The sequence below is a fragment of the Aquarana catesbeiana genome, linkage group LG01 (genome assembly GCF_042186555.1).
Source record: "Aquarana catesbeiana isolate 2022-GZ linkage group LG01, ASM4218655v1, whole genome shotgun sequence".
Lineage (NCBI taxonomy): Eukaryota > Metazoa > Chordata > Amphibia > Anura > Ranidae > Aquarana > Aquarana catesbeiana.
The window spans coordinates 520,958,555-520,982,609 of record NC_133324.1 but is presented as its reverse complement, the minus strand read 5'-3'; the positions used below and the strand labels follow the sequence as shown (position 1 = coordinate 520,982,609).

General features: G+C 44.1%; 1 protein-coding gene across 4 annotated transcripts in view; it reads left to right on the top strand.

Annotated features, from left to right (window-relative positions):
* The window catches only part of ATCAY (ATCAY kinesin light chain interacting caytaxin), a 118,932-nt gene that overhangs the window by 77,077 nt on the left and 17,800 nt on the right, over positions 1-24,055 (top strand). For 3 of the 4 annotated variants that reach the window (XM_073594204.1, XM_073594178.1, XM_073594196.1), the window contains one exon: positions 4,360-4,395. The exons of the other annotated variant lie outside the window; for it this stretch is intronic. In XM_073594204.1, coding sequence (XP_073450305.1) covers positions 4,360-4,395 — 36 coding nt within the window. The remainder of the gene's footprint in view (positions 1-4,359; positions 4,396-24,055) is intronic. 4 annotated transcript variants of the gene reach the window in all.

Below are 24,055 nucleotides of genomic sequence, written 5' to 3'. Positions count from 1 at the left end.
GTAAATGTCACCAAAGATTTGAGTAGTTTTTTTTTTATTTGAAAAAGGTTTCAGACATTGTCTGGCATATGGATAGCCCCACTACCCGCAAAGAATTCAAGGTATCTTAGCCAGACATCACGGGCACTCAGGGGGGGCAAGCCAGGACGGCCACTTTCAAGGGCCGTCAGGGTTGTATCATTTTGAATTCCAGCCTCAGGCCCAACTGAGCCAGCATAGTTGGCAGAATGTTGCCGTAAAAAGTTGTGTAGAACACAGCACGCTAGGATTATATGATTCAGTTTATACTCCGCCATATGTATGGGTGTAAGAAATAGGCGGAGCCGGCTGGCCATGATTCCAAACGTGTTCTCCACCACTCTTCTGGCTCTGGCCAGCCGGTAGATAAAAATCCTCTGGTCCGGGCTGAGGGTCCTCATCGGGAATGGCCGCATAAGATGGTCCCCAGCGCAAACGTTTCATCCGCAACAAAGACGAATGGGAGTCCTTCCACATTGTCTTCTGGAGGTGGCAAGTCCAAGCTGCCATTCTGGAGATGCCTGTAGAACTCTGTCTGGGCGATGACTCCACCATCGGACATCTGGCCATTCTTCCCCACGTCCACATACAGGAACTCATAAGTAGCCGACACCACCGCCAATATCACAATACTATTGAACCCCTTATAATTATAATATTACGACCCCGAGTTGGGTGGTGGGGCGAAGTGGACATGTTTCCCATCAATTGCCCCTCCGCAGTTAGGAAAGTCCCACCGCTGGGCAAAGTGGGAGGCCACAGTCTGCCATTCTGCCATTCCTGTGGCGTGGAAGGAAACTGTCAAACAAAAAAAAAATTAGTCATTTTGCACATAAACAGGGAAAGCTGATTAGACACAAACATTCTTGGCCAACATCAAGATAACATTTATTTGAGGGAGTTTTTAAAGACCAAAGTATAAGGTACACCTATCAGACCCCCTCCCAATCTCATGGGCCATTTCTAACATTATAGGGGGTGGGACTCTTGGACAGGTAACCCTCTCCACTTCATTGAGAGATGAATACCTAAATAATGTGTATTACTTTGAACAGCCCCTCCTTAGTTACACTATTGGCAGCCCACTGGACAGGTAAGAAGTGTCATAATACAAAGCTATAAATACACATTGTACACATTTGAGCACATTTGGACATTCTGCTATTACCTATCAAGATAATAATAGTATACAGAAACTTTAAACAGGACCATTTGAAAGTATTCAGGCAGGCCCTTGCACTACATGCTTTGGGGAATTCATCCATAAATCTGACCACAAAAGAGGTGGGTATAGTGTGTATGGGTTTGGCAAAGTCAGCAGATAGATGATTGAGGATAGATAGAGAATTGTTATCAGCTGACTTAGCAGTTGGGGGGAGGGAGGGTTAAAAATGATTTGGGGACCCCCAAAAAAAGCCTCTGGCACTCTGCCTGAATTTAAAGCACAAATCACATTTAAAAACATTTTAGGGGGTGTTTGGGGTAAAGCACTATGGAGCTGATAAAATACATTGTTAATTGACTACATGAGGTGAATATAGGGCCAGGAGACCATGCTGGGGAGGTAAGTGAAGGCAAATATGTATGAAGGACAACAAAAATAATTACATAAAAATCCAGCATGCATGAGTACAAAGGGGACATTCACAGCATATTACAATCATGGTAATTAGGGAATGAGGAAAGAAATACAATATATTAGCAAACATTCCATACAATAACATGTGATATTAAAGGATAAAAATCTTACCTTAATATACTCCTTCTGCAGGACCTGTATGATGGCAGAACAGGTCTCTGGGATAATGATCCCCAGAGCCTGGGGGGAGATGCCTGTCGAGAACTTCAAGTCCTGCAGACTTCTCCCCGTCACCAAGTACCGCAGGGTGGCGACTAGCCTCTGCTCCGGAGTGATGGCTTGCCTCATGCAGGTATCCTGCCTGCTAATATAAGGGGTCAGCAAAGCCAACAAACGGTGAAATACAGGGTCCGTCATCCGGAGAAAGTTCCTGAAATCATCAGGATTATTCTCACGAATCTCACGGAGCAAAGGCATATGACAGAACTGGTCACGCTGTAGCAACCAATTCTTGGTCCATGAACTCCTCCCCACCCTGTTAATGGACTGGACTTGTGTCAAAGTAAGGACCCCAACACCAAGCCCCCGCACAGCACGAACTCTACGAGGAGTACGTATACCCAACATGGCTAGAAAACGGTCGGCTGCTCAGAAAGAAGTAACAGAACGCACTGAAGAACAGCAAGGCCTGTGAAGAGCGACCTGAAAAACAGTAACGAGCGGAAAAGATCGCACTGAATAGTACAATACGAACTGACTGCATGCACTGAAGAGCAGATACAAACCCACAAGCACAAACTGAACAGCAGAAAACGATCTGAAAACCACGAGTCTGAAAAAGCGCGAATCGTCTCTCACCAAACTTTTACTAACATGAGATTAGCAAAAGGAGCCCAAAGGGCTTTTTCTAGTCTCGTCGTACGTGGTGTACGTCACCACGTTCTTGGCGATTGGAGATTCCGACAACTTTGTGTGACCGTGTGTACACAAAACAACTTTAAGCCAACATCCGTCAGAAAAAATCCAAGGATTTTGTTGTCGGAATGTCCGATCAATGTCCGATCGTGTGTACGGGGCATTAGTGTGGGTCTGTGATCTTGCTGGTATATCAGAGGAGATGTGGCTGTAATCTTGTCAAAAGTCCACTGCAATGGCAAAAAAAAATGAAAAAACAGGACCATAGCATAATACAGTTTAATTAAAAATTGATTAAAAAAGATGGTGCCTTTCCTCGGCACTGAAGGTATACAGCATATATTACCAGGCTAGTGGAAGGTATGGCCTCTCCGCTCGCGCAGTGTGTTGATCGGCGTGCGTCCCACCACTGTGGTGAGGCAAAAACCAGAAGTGGCCGGAAGTGGCGTGACCGGGATGCGCATCGCCAGCTTTTGATCTCCAGGCATCTATCTGTGCTTCTCCTGAAGAAGCGAGACTCCTCTCGCGAAACGCGTCGAGTCCCAGCACAGCTGTCCCAGACTGTTGGCACTCATTTTCATGACGTATCCGGGTCTCATGGAAAGGTTTATTACATGAATGTAAAATTTACTAATATGTTGATGACTAATATATTTTCGTTTTTCTGTATTACATGTTGTTTTTAAATGTTTGTTAATAAATTATTTATAAATTTTACTTGCCATGTTTTGAGGTGTACTCTTAAAAGTCCCATGGCCAATTTTGTATTTTGATGTGTGCGTGACTGTAAACACAGGAAGAAAGGTGGAGGGATTACACAATATGTAGCCCACCACATTTCGATCCACAGTAATTTAGCACAGCATAGCAATGTATAGCACAGAGACTATCAGCTCTCCCTAAATTTCTCCAGCATATACTAACATATGGCTGCTAGAAATCCACTCTTTTACGGTGGGAAGGCTGGTACAAGCCTCCTATTATTGGCCCTTCTAATCCAGCTGACCTAAGTTCAGAGGCATTATTATCACAAAACTCAGAGTGCCAAATTTCTTAATTATGGCCAGTGATCATCAAACATGCAATATTTTTTTTGAACTCATGGTGCCGCTAAACCCAAACCTCATCCCTACCTCTGACTAATGTAAATTCCTTTTATAGATGGATTCTGATGTAAGGCGAGGGCAAGGTATTCTATACTAATTATAAAGAGGACGGAGTCTGTCTAGTACCATTGGTCATAAAGACATAAAGAAAGGGTCAGAAAGGGAGCCATTATGTTTGAAATAAGACTGCAGACTGTAGACTATTGCCATTATCTATATAGTTTCATAAGGGGGGTTCTGCTGATACAATGTTTTGATTTATTTAAGAAAGAGCCAACTTAGTATCTGTAGATAACATGCAAGCTGGTATTTTCTGCATATGTTTTTAAGGTTTTGCAAGTGTTGTCCATTGTCTCTCTGTTGCCGACAAAGCCAACCTGATCAGTGTGGATGACGATGGAAAGGATAGTTTGGAGCATGGTCGCAATGATTTTAGAGTATAGCTTAATGGCTTAATTTATTAGTGAGATTGGTCTATAGCTGCTAGGGTTATTATCATCCTTACCTGTATTAAATAATGGAGGTTTGAGCTGAGAGGGCTTGCATTGAGGGGAGCTGCATCAGTCAGACATTGCACTGCATGTACTAAGTATGCACTTTGACATTCTAATCAGCATGCTTGTTCTATGTCACTGACCAAGAAAATAGTGAACCCCACCCAACAAGTCATGCAACAAGTATTATTAAAAATGCTTACCTCTCTAAAATGATGCATTCTTTCTGTATGTTTTGTGCTTATAGGTATGATGAAGAAAGAATCAAAGCCAAGAGAGAAAGGTATATTTACATACACACCTGTTAGTAAGCATTAAGATAAACTGCTATCATCGAAAACCTTTTTTGTATATTTATTAGAGTATACAAAAGTGCCTAAATTGATAAACATCTGGATAATAATAAATTAGTGTTTTTACTGGCTAGGTGTACTGTACATAGGGAGCTCACAACCCCATGTCTACAGTGTATAATATGCACACTAGACCAATATCATGAGAAAGTCATTAAGACCCCTTTCACACTGAGGCGCTTTACAGGCGCTACAACACTAAAAATAGCGCCTGCATAGCGCCTGTAAAGAGCCGCTCCTGTCTCTCCAGTGTGAAAGCCAGAAAGCTTTCACACTGGAGCGGTACGTTTGCCGGACGTTAAAAAAACTCCTGCAAGCAGCATGTTTGGAGCGGTGAAGGAGCGGTGCATACACTGCTCCTTCACTGCTCCTGCCCATTGATCTGAATGGGCACCGCTGCAGAACCCGCTTTGCTGCGCTTTGCGGGTTGTTTTAACCCTTTTTTGGACGCTAGTGGGGGTTAAAACTGCCCCGCTAGCAGCCGAATAGCGCCGCTAAAACGACGGTAAACGGCGCTAAAAATAATAAGTTTTACCGCCGGCGCCCGCACCACCCCAGTGTGAAAGGGCTCTAAACCTCCTGGTCTGTGCTACAAGGCATCAGTACTAACATTAGTTAAAAGACTTATAAACTGTATAAACTTAGAAAGTAGGGATCCGCCAGCTGCCTGGACTGATGGCAGTCTCACCCTCTCAGCGTGCCGCTGAGACGGCCACTCCCCCTTCCTCCGCAACTTAGCGCTCCAATGAGCATAGAGGAGCAGGGCAGGAGAGATGCTGACTGACAGGCAGCATCTCTCTGCTTGGGGAGGTGAGAGATCTGAGCCATCGGCGATGTTCGTGGCTCGGTTCTCAGTGAAGAAGCGCCGGGGGACAGATACAGCATCGGTCTAATGTTGCATCCACCTAGGTAAGTATGAATACCCCATTAAAAAAAAACATACTTCTCTTTTAATCTTAAGAATAGTTTGCAGTATTTTTCAGATATTGGTGACTCTTTTACAAGAAACGTTCTAACTACATTAGCAGAATGTTACTTACCCCCACAATACATTTTATGCACCATCACTAGAGAATTTTAGATTGTATAAAGCTCTGAGACAAATGTATGAATGTGTCTCAATTTCAGCATATACTGTATGTAGGAAAATAATTAAATCAAACTGTAAAACAATTTGTAAAATTCAATTCACAGCAGCAATATACTGTATATTTCTATAACCACAATGATGGTTTTGGAAGCAGAAATGTCATAACAATGTTCATATAATCCTCTCTGAAAGGAAACCTGTGCCAAGAGAAATATTGAGGCTGTCTTTACTGAACTTAAAGCAGTATTAAAATGTCCCTTTTTCATCCTAAATATGTTGAATTCCACAAATAATACACTACTTAAGTATTTCTGGGAAGCGTACAGTGAGTACATCACATGATGATTCTATTTGGGACTATATGCCCCATCATCCCCCTTCTCCCATACCCAGCCTCGGAGCCATAGTAATTTTAGTACATTGGAGGAGGAGCAGGGGCGGGGCTTGCATGGCTTCATGGCTGCCAGTGAGTATGCACAGGCATCATATGGACGTATGGCTGTACTCAAAGTCAGCAGTGTGCTCGTAAAGCCTGGTACAAACTATGAGTTTTTTTCTGTTCAAGAAAAAACCTGTTGGCTCCTGTCGGAGCCGATGTGCTAACGATCCAATGTTAGTACATCGATCTCCCCCGCTGAGCTGTTGTGTTCTGACAGAACACTCCGATCAGTGCTTTTAGCCTTATTGGCATAGAGCACTGATCAGAAGCCAATCAGCTACTGGTTTACAATCAAAAAAAGAAACCACCCACCTGGGTGAGAACAAAATGCTGCTAGCCCAAAATAGTAGTAAAATTGAAAAAATATATATAGGCAGCTGAAAAAAAATGTAACTAGATCAAATATATGAAAAAAATCATCCTCTTGAACTTTTTTCCTGTTAACTTTATCCTATTTTCTCCTATCTGCTCTACCACCTGTAACGTCATCCCGAGTATGAAAGGGGTTAAAACCTTTTAGGACATTCCATTTCCGAACACAAAGGCAGCTACCGAACAGTGCAATCAGCCGAACAAGAAACCCATATAAATAATTCTCCCCCAAGTACGAAACGAGGCTCTGTATGGAGGGTCAAACAGGAATCAGACTCTTTATTTGAGATGACACACAAATATATACAGCAGGCTTACAATAAAACTGTAACCAGAAACCTAATTAACATGAGCTAGTTATCTAATCATTTACCCAGACTAGGTGACTCAGAGATATGACCTTTTAGGGTAAGACTTCACGTCTCCTAGCTCACTGACTATACAATACACATTACCATAAACATCAACACAGAACTCCTTCATACAATTGCAGGGTTAATTAGCACAAACAACAATGGATGGAATACTCTTAGAAGCTGTGGCAAGCCAGACTAGACTCATTTACATTATAGAAGACAACAGACAGGAGGCTGGAGTTGATGACATCAGCATCTCCTCACAGTTTGTGTCCCAACAGTATGAATCAGTCACTATTCCTAATATGGCATATACAGCGTCCCCAGAGTCTGTGTGTTTCGGGGGACATAGACCTGAATCTAAAGTAACGCCACCTCAAGGGTCCCCAGGCATACAGCTCACAAAGAGCATCGTTCCTCCAAATGACAGGGCCCATAATAGCTAGGCAAGAGGCTAGCATTCAGTCCCCTCCAAAAGCCTCTGTCCTGGGTGAGTCTATCCCAGTTGAAGTAATCTAATCATATTCTCAGGGTTCATTATTTTCTTGGTCACCCTGCGCCCAAAAGTGACTCCTGTCACACCACCCATAAATCTGCACTTCACACGCCCCTGCAGCAGTCCCCCCCCCGCTCTGGTCATTCCACACTCCCATATGTCTGACACCCTTTCCATCCCAGTTTATTCCTCTACTACCTGTCATGTCCCTATAATGGAGCCTTTAGCACTTTCTCTGTACTCCTTTATTTATTATTTTTTTTATTTCGGGTACTTATACTTCATGTACTCTTACTACCTAGACTTCCACCTATTCTCTCCTTTCTTATCCCTAAGACCCCTTTTTCACAGGTTGGGCTCTGCCAGGAGTCCGTCTGCTCAGTAAAGTATCTGTCCACTGATCCCCGCTGACCAGACGGATGGCTGGTCCATGTCCACTCCACTTATGCAGAGCAGACACAGACACAGCCTGTTCTCCTCGATGTGTGGGTGGATGTAAGCGGACCACCTGTCTGTTTACACCCAACTGCCATCCAATCCGATCTACCAGATAGATGGGGATCCCCATCCGTCTGTTTTTAGCGTATCGGCTCGGATTGGATGTCAGCAGGTGTAAACAGGCGCATTTCTGTTTACACCTGTCACTCCATAGAGGAGAATGGAGGGTCCAATTGGGTCTGCCTAAAAAAATGACACTTTGACCCAATCAGTCCACTCATGTGAAAGGGGCCTAATAGTGGACTCACATCAGTGTGCTGCAGTTTGGCCACAGTGTGATTGTATGAGCAGTTTACATGCGATTTATGGTACGCTACTAATGAATTCTTTTAGGCCATGCGTTTTCATGAAAGTACATCAAATTCCTGCATGTTACATATTTGATGTGCTTTCAGAAAACACACAGCCTAATAGAATTCAATAGGAGCGCACCTAAAACCATGTCTAAAACAGATACAATCACACTGTGGCCAAATTGCAGCACCCTGATGTGAGCCCACTATGAGGCTAGTTTCGTACCTTTTGCATGACAGGAATGTGGCCAAAATTGTGGCTTTCCTGACACACACAAACACACTGTCCTTTAATAGACAAACAGCAGTGCCATTCATTTTTAATGGCACCCCCACACATCTGCTAACACATACATATTTCACAAACAACATGGTGCCACATAGTGTTCCTATCTCAAAAGTGAGTTATCATGAGTCTGTTTAGAGCCCTGATGTTTCACCAAAGCCAAACAGCTGTTTAACATGTAAAAAAAAAGTCAATAAATTCTAAAAACTGTTAAAAAAATGTAAAAAAACTAATTAGGGCCTGCTTTGCTCTCTGAAGAGCAATTAGCATTCAGGTTGCTCTTCATAGATCATTTGACAGGCAGTAAGGAGGCATCATATTGTCTCTGCACCGTCTGCTTTAACCCCTTCAACTCTGCACTAGCATGCCATAACCATGTGCATTGCAGTTGTGGGGCGCTTGCAGAGCAGCACCATTCACTTGAATGGGTCAAGTTCAGCAGGGGGTATAATGCCACTGGGATTAGTGGGAAGTGCCCCAGGCTCAGAAGGAAGGGCCCCGGTACTGATGAAAGGGGGATGGGGTAAGGAAGGCCCTTCGTGCTTTCTTGCACCAGGGCCCTGAAGGTTTTAGTTACACCTCTGCTTTAACTTCTGAAAATGTTAGAATCACATTGACCTTGTCTGACTTTGAAACTTTCCGATAAAGGGCCTGTAATTACAGGTTTTTGTAAACTTCAAGCAGTATTTGCATTTTTATATATGGCAAAGCAAAACCCACCTTAATCAGGTCCAGTGCAGGTCAGAGGGTGGCCAATTGCAGGTCAAATTCACCTGTCTATGAACCATGATCAATTATTATCAGTTTTGCATGACAGTCAGATAAGGTCTGAATCTTCACTTCATTTAGGGGTTTACATTTAGATCCCTTTCACACTGAGGCGGTTTTCAGGCCTCTAAATAGTGCCTGAAAACTCTCATTAATTTTAGTGTGTCTTTTCACACTGGTGCGGTGCCCTTGCGGGACATTAGGAAAAGTCGTGCAAGCAGCATCTTTGGGGCAGTTTGGGAGCGCTGTATACAGCGCTCCCAAAATGCCCTGCCCATTGAATTGAATGGGCAATGTGATGGACCCCCGTACTCAAGGTGAGTCTGTCCGCCGTATAGCTCCTCTGTCTGGTACCACACAATCCAAGACCCCTTAGCTTTCCCATTCATTAGTCATAGCTCAGTGTAGGGTAAAACATCAGACAGTTTATAAGAACAAGAATACAAGTCTTATATACAGTTAAAGAGGAGGTTCCGGCCTCCTGCTCATATTACTCTAACAATACACCTGTAACCAGAAACATAAATTAACATGAGCTAATTAACTAATCCCTTAAAGCAGCCGATGTGACTCCCTAACTACAATACACATTATAATACATCTCAACACAGAACTCCTTCATACAATTGCAGGGTTAATAAGCACAAATAACAATGGGTGAAAGATTCTTAGAAGCTGTGACAAGTCATACTAGACTAATTTACATTACAGCAGACAACAGACAGACAGGTGGCTGGAGTTGACATCAGCATCTCCTAACAGCATTTGTCCCAGCATTATGAATCAGCCACTATTTCTAATATGGCATATACAGGGTTCCCAGAGTCTGTGTGTCTTGGGGGGACATGGACCTGAATCCAAAGTAACACCACCTCAGGGGTCCCCAGGTATACAGCTCACAAAGAGAACCATTCCCCCAAGTGCCAGGGCCCATAATCGCAAGGCAAAAGGCTAGCATTCAGTCCTCTCCAAAAGCCTCTGTCCCGGCTAGATCTGTCACATTTCTCCCCCATCAAAATTCGACTAACAAGGTCCCAGACCTCCACCTGGTCTGGACATGTGTTAAGCAGAGTGAACTCACATAGTCAGTCCGCATGATCTCCAATCCTGGCTGCAAGGAGTAGTTGACATCAGTAGGTGTGGGGCAGAGGTCATTGACTCACTGTCAGCGCTTCAGCTGGGTGGTTTTTAACATTCCGGGGCTCGGTTTGCTGCTGGGCAGAGGGGCCGATCGCCCCAGCTTCCTGAAGCTGTAGAGAAACTGTAGGTGTGAGGCAGAGGCTAGCGGCGCTCTGCCCTGTTGCCAGTGATTATCTGGGAAGAGATCAGAATCATTCCTGTCAGTATCGCCGTTTCCCGCATGCATCTGTCCAGTTTAGTAGCTGTTTGGATTAAGTCCTCCAAAGTAGTAGGGGTATCGACCCGAGCCAGCTAATCTTTAAGAGCTTCAGAAAGGCCCTGGCGGTACTGATATCTGAGAGCGGCCTCATTCCAACTGGTGTCAGCTGACCATTTACGGAATTCGATGATGTAATCTTCCACTGGTCTTTTTCCTTGAGACAGGGCGTGCAAGATGGCTTCGTCTGTGGCGGTACGCTGTGGGTCGTCATACAGTTGAGCCATAGCTTCAAAAAAAGTGTCCAAAAAGTTTAATAAGGGGCTTCTCTGTTCCATGAGGCTATGGGCCCAGGCCTGCGTTTCGTCAGACAGAAGAGAAATAATGAAACCAACTTTCACGACTTTGGAAGAAAAAGTCCTGGGTTGAAGAGCTAAGTACAGGGAGCAGGCGTTCTTGAATGCCTTGAATTTCTTTCAGTCGCCAGAGAATCGCTCAGGTGTGGGGACCCTAGGTTCAGGACCATCACCACGGTAGGATTGGGCTGGGCCTGGGAGGAGGAGGCCCCACTGGTGGGTGGTTGAGCTGAGGTTGTTGGTGCGGGTGTCCTGGAGAGTTGTTGAAGACGACCATCGATTTGGATGTAACCTTCCTGTAATCTCTGGATTGCTTCTGTGAGGGCTGTAACCTGCTGGCACAGGAGCTCTAGGGCAGAACCTGCTCTGTGGGCCTCTGACCTGGCTGGTTAATAGTGTCAGAAAGGGTACTCACCGAGGCCGAGATGCAGAGAGCAGTTCACTCTTGCGACTAAGCGCACTTCACCCCTGGAGATGGTACAGAGGGTGAATCGCACAAAGAGGAACAAGCTACCAGCATGTTGGGCAGGTCTTGCATGAAGGTCAGCAAGGGACTTGGTAGCTGTGCAGGAGCTGACAGGTACTGGACTCAACGGGAGGAGCAGGAAGGCAGAGTCCAAGACAGGCCGAGGGTCAAACACTAGAGACAAGTCTGTAGACAGGCCGGGAGCCAAGATACAGGAGACTGGAAACAAATCCGAGAACAGGCTGAGGGTCAAGGCACAGGAGACTGAAGACAAATCCGAGAACAGGCTGAGGGCCAAGGCACAGGAGTCTGAAGGCAAATCCGAGAACAGGCTGAGGGTCAAGGCACGGGAGACTGAAGACAAATCCGAGAACAGGCCGAGGGTCAAACACCAGGAATAATAAGCAGAGTCCGTAAAACAAGCCAAAGGTCAGGTCCAGAAGAAGATCAGAGCAGGTCAGGGCAATCCGGTCCCAACAGGTAATCAATAGGCAGGAAACAGGAACAAATTCACAGGAAGCTGAGAGATTAACCAGCGATTTGTTTGAGGAATACAACAGCTTTTATAGGCCAGCGAGGGCTACGTTATGCGTGCGCTAGTGCACATGTGCACGCGCCGTTCTGTTGGGCCGCGCACAAGCGTGCACCGAAGCGCTGTTCCGCCGAGCATGCACGCAAGGAAACGGCTAACCTTTGGGGCAGGAGGCTGGCTTCCTCCATTCCCGAACTATGTAGCTGCCATTGGGGAGGTGAGCCGGCTGCTTCCTTTTCCATTCCCTCATCTGACTGCTAGGACGACATATCTGTGGTACTGTCTCCCAGGTGTACGGATCTGTGCTGGGAAGGAAAGAACGCTTCCTCCACCCTGGCCGACTGTTGGGGAGGAAAAGGTACTTGCTTTTCCCCTGGTGTAGTTACCAGCCACTGGGTAGGTATCTTGCAGGGACTATCTCCTGGACTCCCTGTCTCTTTTTTTGATGCTGGGCAGAGACCAACAATGTTCTGCTCCGTAGCCCGCACTTCTGCTGGGAAGATGAACACTGGGGTAGTGTCTAATTGCTGGGGAGGGAGAATGGCTTTCTCTACTCCCTGTGGGTATTTCTGCTGCTGGGGAAACCGCTCACGAAGATCATCTCTCGGACTCTCCGAATCCAACTCTGAGGGCGGGCAGAGGCCAGCGGCGCTCTGCCTCATAGCCATCGCTTCTGCTGGGGCACCAGATGTAATACTCTGGACTTGCTGCTGATCACCATCTACCAGCCTTCCAGCACCCGTTCCAACTCCCCCTTTCTGAGACCTTTATGCTATTAGCTTGTCTCGCTGCCTGGGGAACCTCCGGTGTGTTCCGGCAATCTAGCACTCGCAGTGCCCTCTGTATCTTCGCGACTGTCCGCTTTTTCTCCCAGACAGTCCCAGGCAACGGGAGCCAGGCTGCTGATCACCATCAAACAGCAGCTTGTAGGCAATCTCAAGATCCCATTCTTGCTCAATCAGGAACTCCAATTCCTCCAGGTCACACGCCTCTTTGGGGTGGTCCAGTACCTCATCTCAGAAGTCCAGGATGTCTTCCCCCGCCACTCCTCGTCGCTCCCAAAGTCTGGGTCTCTGTACATTTTTTGATGGAGCAGCCCCACGCCCCCATAGCCAATGCCTTCTGTCGGGCTGCCATCTACTGTACCTGGCCACAGTTGAGCCACAAACCACCGGAGGGCTCTGTAGCTGGCGTCCAGCCTTATCTCCTCCCGGACCAATCTTTCATGCTCCGACTTCCACTCATCTCGTGGTCGTTCCCTCAGGAACACCTTTCATGCATGGTACTGCGTCCAGTACATCTCTGTGGAGGAGGGAAGAATCTTCCCCTGATGGTGCCGCTCGTGGCTTAGCGTCTCTTGCCAGAGTTGCCAACTGATCACATCCCCCCAGCCGAGCATGGTGTGCTCCGTCACTGGGTCCTGATGTTGCTTCCGCATGCCTTGCAGCCTCCTCCTGAACTCCGCTCTCATGCTGGCTGGTCCCCGTATCGCTCCTTGGCGGCTGCCCGGGTCTTGAATCCTGGTGGTGGTTTGGATGTCCAGGACTGCAGGATACATCCCACTGCTGCCAGCCAATTGTGCCGGACCCCTGTACTCAAGATGAGTTTGTCCACCGTATCGCTCCTCTGTCCGGTACCACACAATCCAAGACCCCTTAGCTTTCCCATTCACTAGTCGTAGCTCAGTGTAGGGTAAAACATGAGACAGTTTATTAGAACAAGAATACAAGTCTTATATACAGTTAAAGAGGAGGTTCCTACCTCCTGCTCATGTTACTGTAACAAAACACCTGTAACCAGAAACATAAATTAACATGAGCTAATTAACTAATCCCTTAAAGCAGCCGATGTGACTCCCTAACTACAATACACATTATCATACATCTCAACACAGAACTCCTTCATACAATTGTAGGGTTAATTAGCACAAATAACAATGGGTGAAAGACTCTTATGCCGCCAGCAAAAGTCCGATGTGAGCTTTTGGTTGGAAAAGCTCACATGTATGCTCCATTGGACTTTTGCTGGCAGAAAAGATTGAGAGCAGGTTCTCTATTTTTCCGTCGGAAAACGTTCCTATCGGAAATTACGTTCGTCTGTATGCAATTCCGACGCGCATGCTCAGAATCAAGTACGAGACGGAATCGCTCGGTCTGGTAAAACTAGCGTTCGTAATGGAGATAGCACATTCGTCACGCTGTAAATTTTTGGATCTTTTAATGCAGCGCATTTTTTTGTTCTTTATAATGCTAGAAGAATGAAGTTGTTTTGCTACTGATATTCACACAGAATTCTGACAAACTTATTTCTTGATTATTTCTTGTGATCTCCTTAATAATATTTTTAGTTTTTAAAGCCAGATCTCCATAATAATGTTTAGGATTATTTTTTATAGTGATTTTTTTCCTTTTTTATTTAAATCAAGATCTCCTTTTTTTTTGATTATTTTAAAATAATTTTCTAGTGATCTCCATATTTTTTTTGTGTGTGTGTCAAGTTACCACAACAACATTATTATCTTGTATTTTTTAACCTCTAGGAGGTTGGTGTCCCTTGTTAATTTGACATTGTATTTTTTAAATGTACCTGCCTACTCACAAACAAACTGTGATTTTTTTAATAAAAACACATAGGCAAGTATTTGTTGCAAACAAAATTATCATTTATTCTGGGTCATAACAAAAGAAAGAGGGAAGGCAACGCTGGATAAACTGCAGACATTTGCGAAGCCTTTGGACCCCAGGGCACACATCAACCATTTGGAAAAGAAAATTGGTAGCCTGAGGAGTCCATACAATAGGGAGCACAATCTGGTTCTGGACTCCGGGAGATCAGGAACAGAAAACACAAAAGCACCAAACCAGCGCTGTCCCCATAGGCGGCACACAAAATGTAACAGTCTGTATAAAAGTCTATATAAAAAGTTCTCCTTGCTCTAGGTGCTGCAGCTCTCTCAAACATCCACTGGGTGGCAGATTTGATCTGAAACATACAAAGAAAAGAGAGCGCAAAGCTGCCCTAGTGTGATACTGTTTAATACTAGAATACAAATTCAAATTAAAAAGGGTTACACTCACAAACATGGATCTGAAAATCGCATGTACAGCAAGGTTGATGTCTCCTCTCCTGGCCTGATAGAATGGGTTGGCTCCCAAAAACGAGTCATGTGAATGGGGGATGTATAGAGCAGACTCCATTTCCTCTGCATGTCCCACTGTGTGACTCGCGGCCGAGAGTGAAAGACTGTGTGAGTGAAGTAACTCCTCCTGACTAGCAGAGTGGTTGCCAAGACAAAATGTTTCGGAGGCTTGGCCTCCTTCTTCAGGTCACGCCCTTCTTTCCTCTAACCTGCTTTTATATATGAGAACCCTCCCGCCCCTCCTACGGAACAGCCAATGCCATTCTACAGGTCAGGAGCAAGGAGCTCACAAAAGGAACTAAATTTAAAGTGCATTTACAGAGGAGAGGGCCTAATAAATAGCAACAGCATCCAAACAATTACATATATACACATTTATTGCTTTTGCTTTAATATAATAAAATTAAAAATTAAAAATAGATATATTGTTTAATTATACTATTTGAAATGCTTAAAAAATATATTAAAAAATAAATAAATAAATAAATAAATATATATATATATATATATATATATATATATATATATATATATACACACACACGTACATTAAAAAACGCACATACATAATAACATTATAAAATAAAATTTGATTTGATTCTCATTAACCGTATATATGCTTGGAGAACTATTTTAAATGTATTGTGAATTATTATCATATTTTTACTTAGAATCATCCCTATTATGTTGAGATCATCATTTTGGTTCTGATAATTACCAAGTTTCTGCTGATTCTATATTGTTATTAACCTATTCATGGTATTAATTGATTTTTGATTTCTAGGCATTTATACACAATTTCCACTTTTGAATATTCTATATATATAAATATTCTCCACATATTCCCATATAATCAATCGATCTGTCAATAATTATGCAGTTTAGGAGAGTTTATAAATATATCAGATATATCAAATGTAGAACGTTATAGTATATAGAATATATATATATATATATAGATATATATCTATATATATCTATATATCTATAGATATATATAGATATATATCTATATATATCTATATATCTATATAGATATATATATATATATATATATATATATATATATATATATATAGATATATATATATATATATATCTATATATATATATATATATATATATATATATACACACACACATATATATGTATATATATATATATATATATATATATATATATATATATATATATATATATATATATCTATATCTAGAGATATAGATATATATATATATATATATATATATATATATATATACAGAACAATATGCCACTTCAAATATTAATAATACTTCATATGAGAGTACCAATCTCAAGTTCTTCATTTAACCCATCAGGTGTCATGCGGTTTAAGGTAAAAATCCAAAAAGATTTTCGTTTACATAAACGAGCAAATCTTTCGCCTTCAGGGATCAACATGGATATGGACTCAATGCCAAAGAGTTCCAGACCTTCAGTGCTACCCCCATGTTTGTATTTAAAGTGACATGGGACACTTTATTTTTCTATCTCTTTCTCTATAAGCCTACGGTGTTCACCAAAACATGTCCGCATGGCACGCACCATCCTACCAACATAAATATGCCCACGTGGGCACCTCAATCCATATACAACAAATAGGGTACTACAACAAATTAATTGTTTTATTTTGAAAATACTTCCATTCTCCTCCATCCAACAAAATGTTTTCTGTCCATGTGAAATAAATCTACAGGCTTTACACTTGGTGCCTTTACAATTATAGCATCCTGTAATGTTAAAGAATTGGGGAATATCTGCCATCCTGTTTTTCTTTAAGACAACTAGGAGCAATAAGGCTTTTGACGTTAGTTGCATGTAGAAAAACAACCTGGGGTTTACTTGGGAGCACTCTTCCAAGTGCTTTATCTTTCCCCAGAATTGGCCAATGTTTTTGAATTATTTTCTTGATCGCCCAATGCTGGTCATTAAATCTTGTGATGAAGAGGGTACCACGCTGGTCTTTAGTGGGTAATGAGATATCCCTAATGGTGGTTCCTTCTCTATATCGGTCAACTGCCTTTTGTATGTGTTGGGGTTCATATCCCTTTTCCAATAATTTTTTAGTTAACACAGTAGCCTGGTCCTCATAATCTCTAATATTACTACAATTTCTGCGTAAACGGCAGAACTGACTGTAGGGTATATTCTCCTTCCATTTTGGATGGTGTCAACTCTTTTGATGGAGATAGAAGTTGCTAGCTGTTTCCTTGAAATTAGTTTTAGACATGATGTTGCCATCAACATCACTACTCAGTTCAAGGTCTAAAAAAAACAGAGAATTGGAATCCACTACATGAGTAAAATGAATACCAAACTTATTGGTATTACAATACAAGACAAATTGGTCCACAGTGTCAAGGGAACCATCCCAGATGATCAGGACATCATCTATATATCTCCCATAGTACACCAAATGTTTGGCAAAAGGGGTTATGTGACCAAATTTGGGATTTCTCACAATACCCCATGAACAAGTTGGCATAGCAGGGTGCAAAATGTGCAACCATAGCCATGCCAGCTACGTGTCTATAAAATTGCCCCTGGAATGAAAAATAATTCCTCTCCAGGGAAAATCGAGTACATTGACAGGTGAACTCAGACTGGGTAGGATTAATGTAGTCTGTAGTCTGAAATGCTCAACCGCCCGGTAATCCACCATCATGAGGAATTGACGTATAAAGAGAACTCATGTCCAATGACAACCACAAATATCCTGGTTCCCACTTATAATGTTGTAGGGAATCCAGAACATGTGCAGAGTCTTGTAAGATCAGGAACAGCAACAAATGACATATATGTCCCCAGGCTGTGGTACTACCACAGCCTGCGTCTTCTGTCAGACCAGACTGAGCCCAGGCCATCACACTCTTGTCTTACTTGCACGCTTCCCTGCACGCTGTGGCTTTGTTCATTGAGTTGTGGCAGGAGGAGGAGGTGGAGGAGGTGGAGGAGGAGAAGGGGGAGGAGGAGGAGGATGGACGAACTCAGAAAGGTGTGTATTTTTTGTCAGTTGGCCACTCAACCCCTTATTTAGCAGTAAATTGAATTCAAGATGATTTCAGATCAAAATAATTTTTCATTTTAGAAAAGAATCAAAAATTTGCTGGCATAGCAAAGGCCCCTCTACCCGTAAAATAGTCCAGATACTTTTGCCGCACATCATGGGCGCTTTGGGGGGGCAAGCCAGGACGGCCAGCTTCCAGGGCCGTCATTGGATTTATGTCTTGAATTGCGGCCTCAGGCCCAACTGAAGCCACATAATTTGGAGCATTTCTCCTTAAATAATTATGTAGAATACAGCATGCTAGCACTACGTGATTCAGTTTATACTCCGCCATGTTGATTGCCGTAAGGAATAGGCGGAAACGGCTGGTCATTATACCAAACGCATTCTCCACCACTCTTCTGGCTCTGGCCAGCCGGTAATTAAAAACCCTCTTCTCTGGGTGAGGGTCCTGTGGGGGAATGGCCTCAGATGTTCACCCAGACCAAATGCTTCATCTGCGACAAACACAAATGGGAGTCCTTCCACGTTCTCTTTAGCAGGTGGCAATCCCAAGCCACCACTCTGGAGACGTCGGTAGAACTTGGTCTGGGCAAAGACGCCACCTTCCAAAATCTGGCCATTCTTCCTCACGTCCACATATAAAAACTCATATGTCACCGACACCACCGCCATCAACACGATACTATGAAACCCCTTATAGTTAAAATAGTATGACCCCGAGTGGGGTGGTGGGATGATGTGGACATGTTACCCATCAATTGCCCCTCCGCAGTTGGGAAAGTCCCACCGCTTGGCAAACTGGGAGGCCACAATCTGCCATTCCTGTGGCATTGAAGGAAATTGTGGCGTCAAACCAGAAAAAATAAAATTAATACTTTTGCACATAACATTGCAAGCAGATTAGACACACACATTCTTGGCCAACATCAGTATAACATTTATTTTAAGGAGTATTTAAAGACAAAAAGACAAGGTACACTTATTAGATTCCTCACCCCCTCTGATGGGCCATTGTAAACATTTTAGGGGGAGTTCTAGATGAGTTTGGTACCCCAAAAAAAAAGAATATGGCACTCTGCCTGAATTTAAGGACAACAATAACATTTGTACACATTTTAGGGTGTTTAGGCTAAAACACTACTATGGAGCTGACAAAATACATTTTTAAGTGAATAGTCTAGGTGTGTATGGGCCCAGGATAGCATACTGGGGAGGTTAGTGAAGGCAAATATGCATGAAGGACAAAAAAGGAGCATTAAAAGCTTCCAGCATGCATGAGGACAAAGGGGACATTCACAGCATATTACAATAATAGTAATTAGGGAATGATGAAAGAAATACAATACATTAGCAAACATTAACCACTAGAGATCTGCGCTATAGCCGAATGACGGCTACGGCGCGGATCTACATTGTCGGGACTACGTCTATTGACGTAGTCCCCTTTCCTCGCTCCCTGCGCACTCTCATGAGCGCGCATCGGGGAAAATCTGTGTTGGCCGTGTCCCCTGGACACAGCCAATCACAGATCGCTGTAAATGGCCAATCACAGCGGCCGTTTACAGCGCGATCGCCGCCTCCAATGAGAGATGATCTCAAATGTAAACATATGAGATCATCTCTCATTGCCGGCTCTCTCTCCTCACACAGAGACAGCCTGTGAGGAGAGAGAGGATCTGTGAATCGGTGTGAGCAATTCTCTACAGTTTCTATAGTTGAAAAAAAGAAGTGTGCCCTAACAGTGCCCAATCAGTGCCCACAGTGACCCATTAGCATCTATAGCTAGTGCCATCAGTGCCCACTTGTGCCATCAGTGCCCCATCTGTGCCATCTGTGCATGTCTGTGCCCATCTGTGCCGGTCTGTGCAATCAGTGCGCATCAGTGTGCATCTGTGCCACCTTATCAGTGCCCTCCAGTGCCGCCTCATTAGTGCACATCTGTACTGCTTCATCAGTGCCCATCTGTGCCACCTCATCAGTGCCCATCTGTGCCACCTCATCAGTGCCCATCTGTGCCAATCAGTGCCCATCTGTACCGCCTCATCAGTGCACATCTGTGCAATCAGTCAGTGCACATCTGTGCCGCCTCATTAGTGCCCATCTGTGCCGCCTCAACAGTGCCCATCTGTGCCACCTCAACAGTGCACATCTGTGCAATCAATCAGTGCACATCTGTTCAATCAATCAGTGCACATCTGTTCCGACTCAGTATTCATTTGTAACACCTCAACAGTGCCCATTTGTGCCACCTCAACAGTGCCCATCTGTGCCACCTCAACAGTGCACATCTGTGCAATCAGTACACATCTGTGCAATCAGTGCACATCTGTGCCGACCCATCAGTGCCCATTTGTGCCACTTCAACAGTGCCCATTTGTGCCGCCTCAACAGTGCACACACCTGTGCAGTCTCATCACCACCAGCAGCCAACCATGTCTAAAAGATGCTTTTCCGCCGAGCTGACAAGAGCAACGGGGAGCTCTCTTTTACAGATTCCCTTTCAAATTCGGATCCTGAATCTGACATAAATTATGAGCCAGTCCTCAGTAGTGAAACACTGAGTGACTAAGAGGAGGAAGATATTCGACCCACCAAACGAAGGCGTTCTAGTGAGGAGGCAGTGGCATCTACCAGCACCGCAGTGCCATCCACCAGCACCGCAGTACTTCAAACAGAAAGGCCAAGTACCAGTGGGGTGTCACCTCAGCCCCAAAGGGTTAGGACCCATGCCAGCCTTCCCTATGCCCTTCAGAACCCCTTGTGGCTTCCTCCTAATTCAGGAGAAGCTAACGTTCCCCCTTTCACTGCCTAGCCAGGAGTCCAGGTGGACACTGAGAATTTTACCCCAATAAATTTTTTTAATTTCATTTTTACGGAGGACATGTTGGCGCCAATTGTGGCCCAGTGCAACCTGTATGCACAGCAATTTATTTAGCAAAATCCAACATCCTATTATGCCCATCCCTACGAGTGGAGAGACCTAACAGTGGAGGAGTTCAAGGTTTTTTTAGGCCTCACATTTAATATGGGACTCAACAAAAAAAATCAATTGCGTTCTTATTGGTCAACCCACCCCCTCCACCACATGCCGCTCTTCTCTGCGGTAATGCCCAGAACTAGGTATCTGAAGATAATGAGGTTCCTACATTTCAGTGATAATACCCAGTGCCCTCCCCTGAAATGACCCAAATTATGACAGGCTTTACAAAATTCGGCCAATACTTAACTATTTTTCAGAAATATTCCCCCAATTGTTTACCCCGGACCAACACATATGTGTGGATGAGTCCCTTGTTAAATTTAGCGGCAGGCTTAAAATTAAGCAATTTATCCCCAGCAAAAGGGCCCGCTATGGGGTGAAGGTGTACAAATTATGTGACCGAGCCACAGGGTAAACATATTCCTTCATAGTGTACGAAGGGAAGGACACCCAGCTGCAGCCCCCTAATTGCCCGGACTACTTGGGATCCAGCGGGAAAGTTGTTTTGGACCTCATATACTCACTACTGGAGAAAGGCTACCACCTGTATGTAGACAACTTCTACACATCTCTGCCCCTGTTCCACAACCTTCACCGGAAGAAGACGCCAGCATGTGGCACCATAAAAGAGAATCGGAAGGGCTTGTCAATAAGAAATTGAGAAAAGGAGAAACGGCAAGTCTGCGAAACAACGAGATTCTGGCAGTGAAGTGGAGGGACAGAAGGGATGTCTACATGTTGTCTTCTATCCACAATGATACGTTCGTGGAAATCCCCAGAAGGAATGGCCCCATACAAAAACCAAAATGCATCCATGAAAATAATTTGTTTATGGGGGGAGTCGACTTCAATGACCAAATGATGGAACCATACCTTGCCACAAGATGGACATACCATTGGTATAAAAAAGTCGCAATTTATTTTTTTCAATTGGCCATATACAATTCATATGTAATTTACCGCAACTCCACCCAAAACCCCAAACGCTTCTTTGGCTACCAGGAGAAAATTTTCACTACCCTTATATTCCCGAACGGCCCACCAGAAAATATCCGATCAGATGTTATTAGTCGACTCTCCGAGCGCCACTTTCCCGATAAAATCCCTCCCAAACCAACAGGCCAAAGACGTAAAAAAAAGATGTAAGGTGTGTACCAGAGCAGGAGTCAGAAGATACACATCTTATCATTGTCCCTGGGATTCAACACAGGGGTCTCACATATGTGAGGGGCTCCAGAATAATTTTTCTGGATGAAGAAAACAATTTTCTTTGTTTTCTCATTCCTAGATTAGGGTCTGGAGACTCGAAGGCTCCAAAGAGATTTGGGTGGGAGAAGCCTCTACCCCTGTCCCCATTATGTCCTGCACGAGGCCCTACTTCTGCCTGCTGCCTGTAGGACTTACTGCTGTCATGCCTCTGTCTGTCGCACTGACCACACCACATGGACCTGCCTACGACCAGGACCAATATTTTTGGCACTGCTGACAATATATCTGCACTGACCCTGGACTGTATATAGACAGTATCCCTGCCTGCTGCCTGAAAAATTGTGTTCGCTGTTGCTGACCAAGTCCCTGCCTGCTGCCTGGACCGGTGCTATCCTTTGGGGTGTAATTCTTGGTATGTGCATGCTATGTGTCCCTGGAACACCTGACGGTGTTCCTTGCATGTTGGGCCTCTGTATGTGGCCAGGCTGTGTAAAGGTCTCACACATGTGGTATTGCCATACTCAGGAGGAGTAGCAGAATGTATTTTGGGGTGTTATTTTTGCTATATAAATGCTATGTGTTAGAAATATCTTATAAACGGACAACTTTGTGTAAAAAAAAAATGCGTTTTCATTTTTTTCCACATTTTCCAAAAACTTCTGGAAAAAAATGAACCGTTCAAAAGACTCATCATGCCTCATAGATTATACGTTGGGGTGTTAGCTTTCCAAAATAGGGTCATTTTCTGGGCGTTTCCATTGTCCTGGTGTTCCAGGGCCTTCAAAAGTGTAATAGGTGGTTGAGAAATGAAATGTGTAATATATGCTCCTAGAATGCCTGAAGGTGCTACTTCAATGTTAGGCCTCTTTATGTGGTCAGGCTGTGTAAAAGTCTCTCACATGTGGTATCGTTATACTCAGGAGGAGTAGCAGAATGTATTTTGGGGTGTTATTTTTGCTATGTAAAGGCTATGTGTTGGAAATATCTTATAAACGGACAACTTTGTGTAAAAAAAATGCGTTTTAATTTTTTCCCACATTTTCCAAAAACTTCTGGAAAAAAATGAACCGTTCAAAAGACTCATTATGCCTTATAGATTATAGGTTGGGGTGTTAGCTTTCCAAAATGGGGTCATTTTGTGGGCGTTTCCATTGTCCTGGTGCTCTAGGGCCTTCAAAAGTGTAATAGGTAGTCAACAAGTTAGATGGGTAATTTATGCTCCTTGAACACCTGATGGTGCTCCCTGCATGTTGGGCCTCTGTATGTGGCCAGGTAGTGAAAAAGTCCCACACATATGGTATCATAATACTCAGGTGGAGTAACAGAATGTATTTTGGGGTTACATTTGTGGTATGCACATTCCATGTGAGAGAAATAAGCTATTACAAAAATGACAATTTTGTGAAAAAAATAAAAAATAAAATAAAATCTTAATTTTGTAAAGAATTGTGGGAAAAAATGACAACTTCAAATATTGTATTTATCGGCGTATAACACGCACTTTTTTCCCCTTAAAATCAGGGGAAAATCGCGGGTGCGTGTTATACGCCGATCCCCTGTGATCCTGAGCTGACAGATGTAAAAAATCGACGCCGCCCGAACTTAGCCGAGTGTACTCAGCTAGGTTCGGATAGCTCCGCTCACAGTCACGCCCATCCCGGGCGGGACTACGAGTGGAGCCGAAAGTGAACAAAAGCCGCCGAGAAGAGCTGAGGAGCGTCTCTGTGTATTTCGGCGCCGGTGGCGCCATTTTCAAATCGCGGTCGGCGATTTTGAAGCCCAGGATGGCAGGGGATCACTCGGGCAAGGCTGCACTGGGGCAAGGCTGCACTGGGGAAGGCTGCACTGACAAGGCTGCACTGGGGAAGGCTGCACTGACAAGGCTGCACTGGGGAAGGCTGCACTGACAAGGCTGCACTGGGGAAGGCTGCACTGGGGAAGG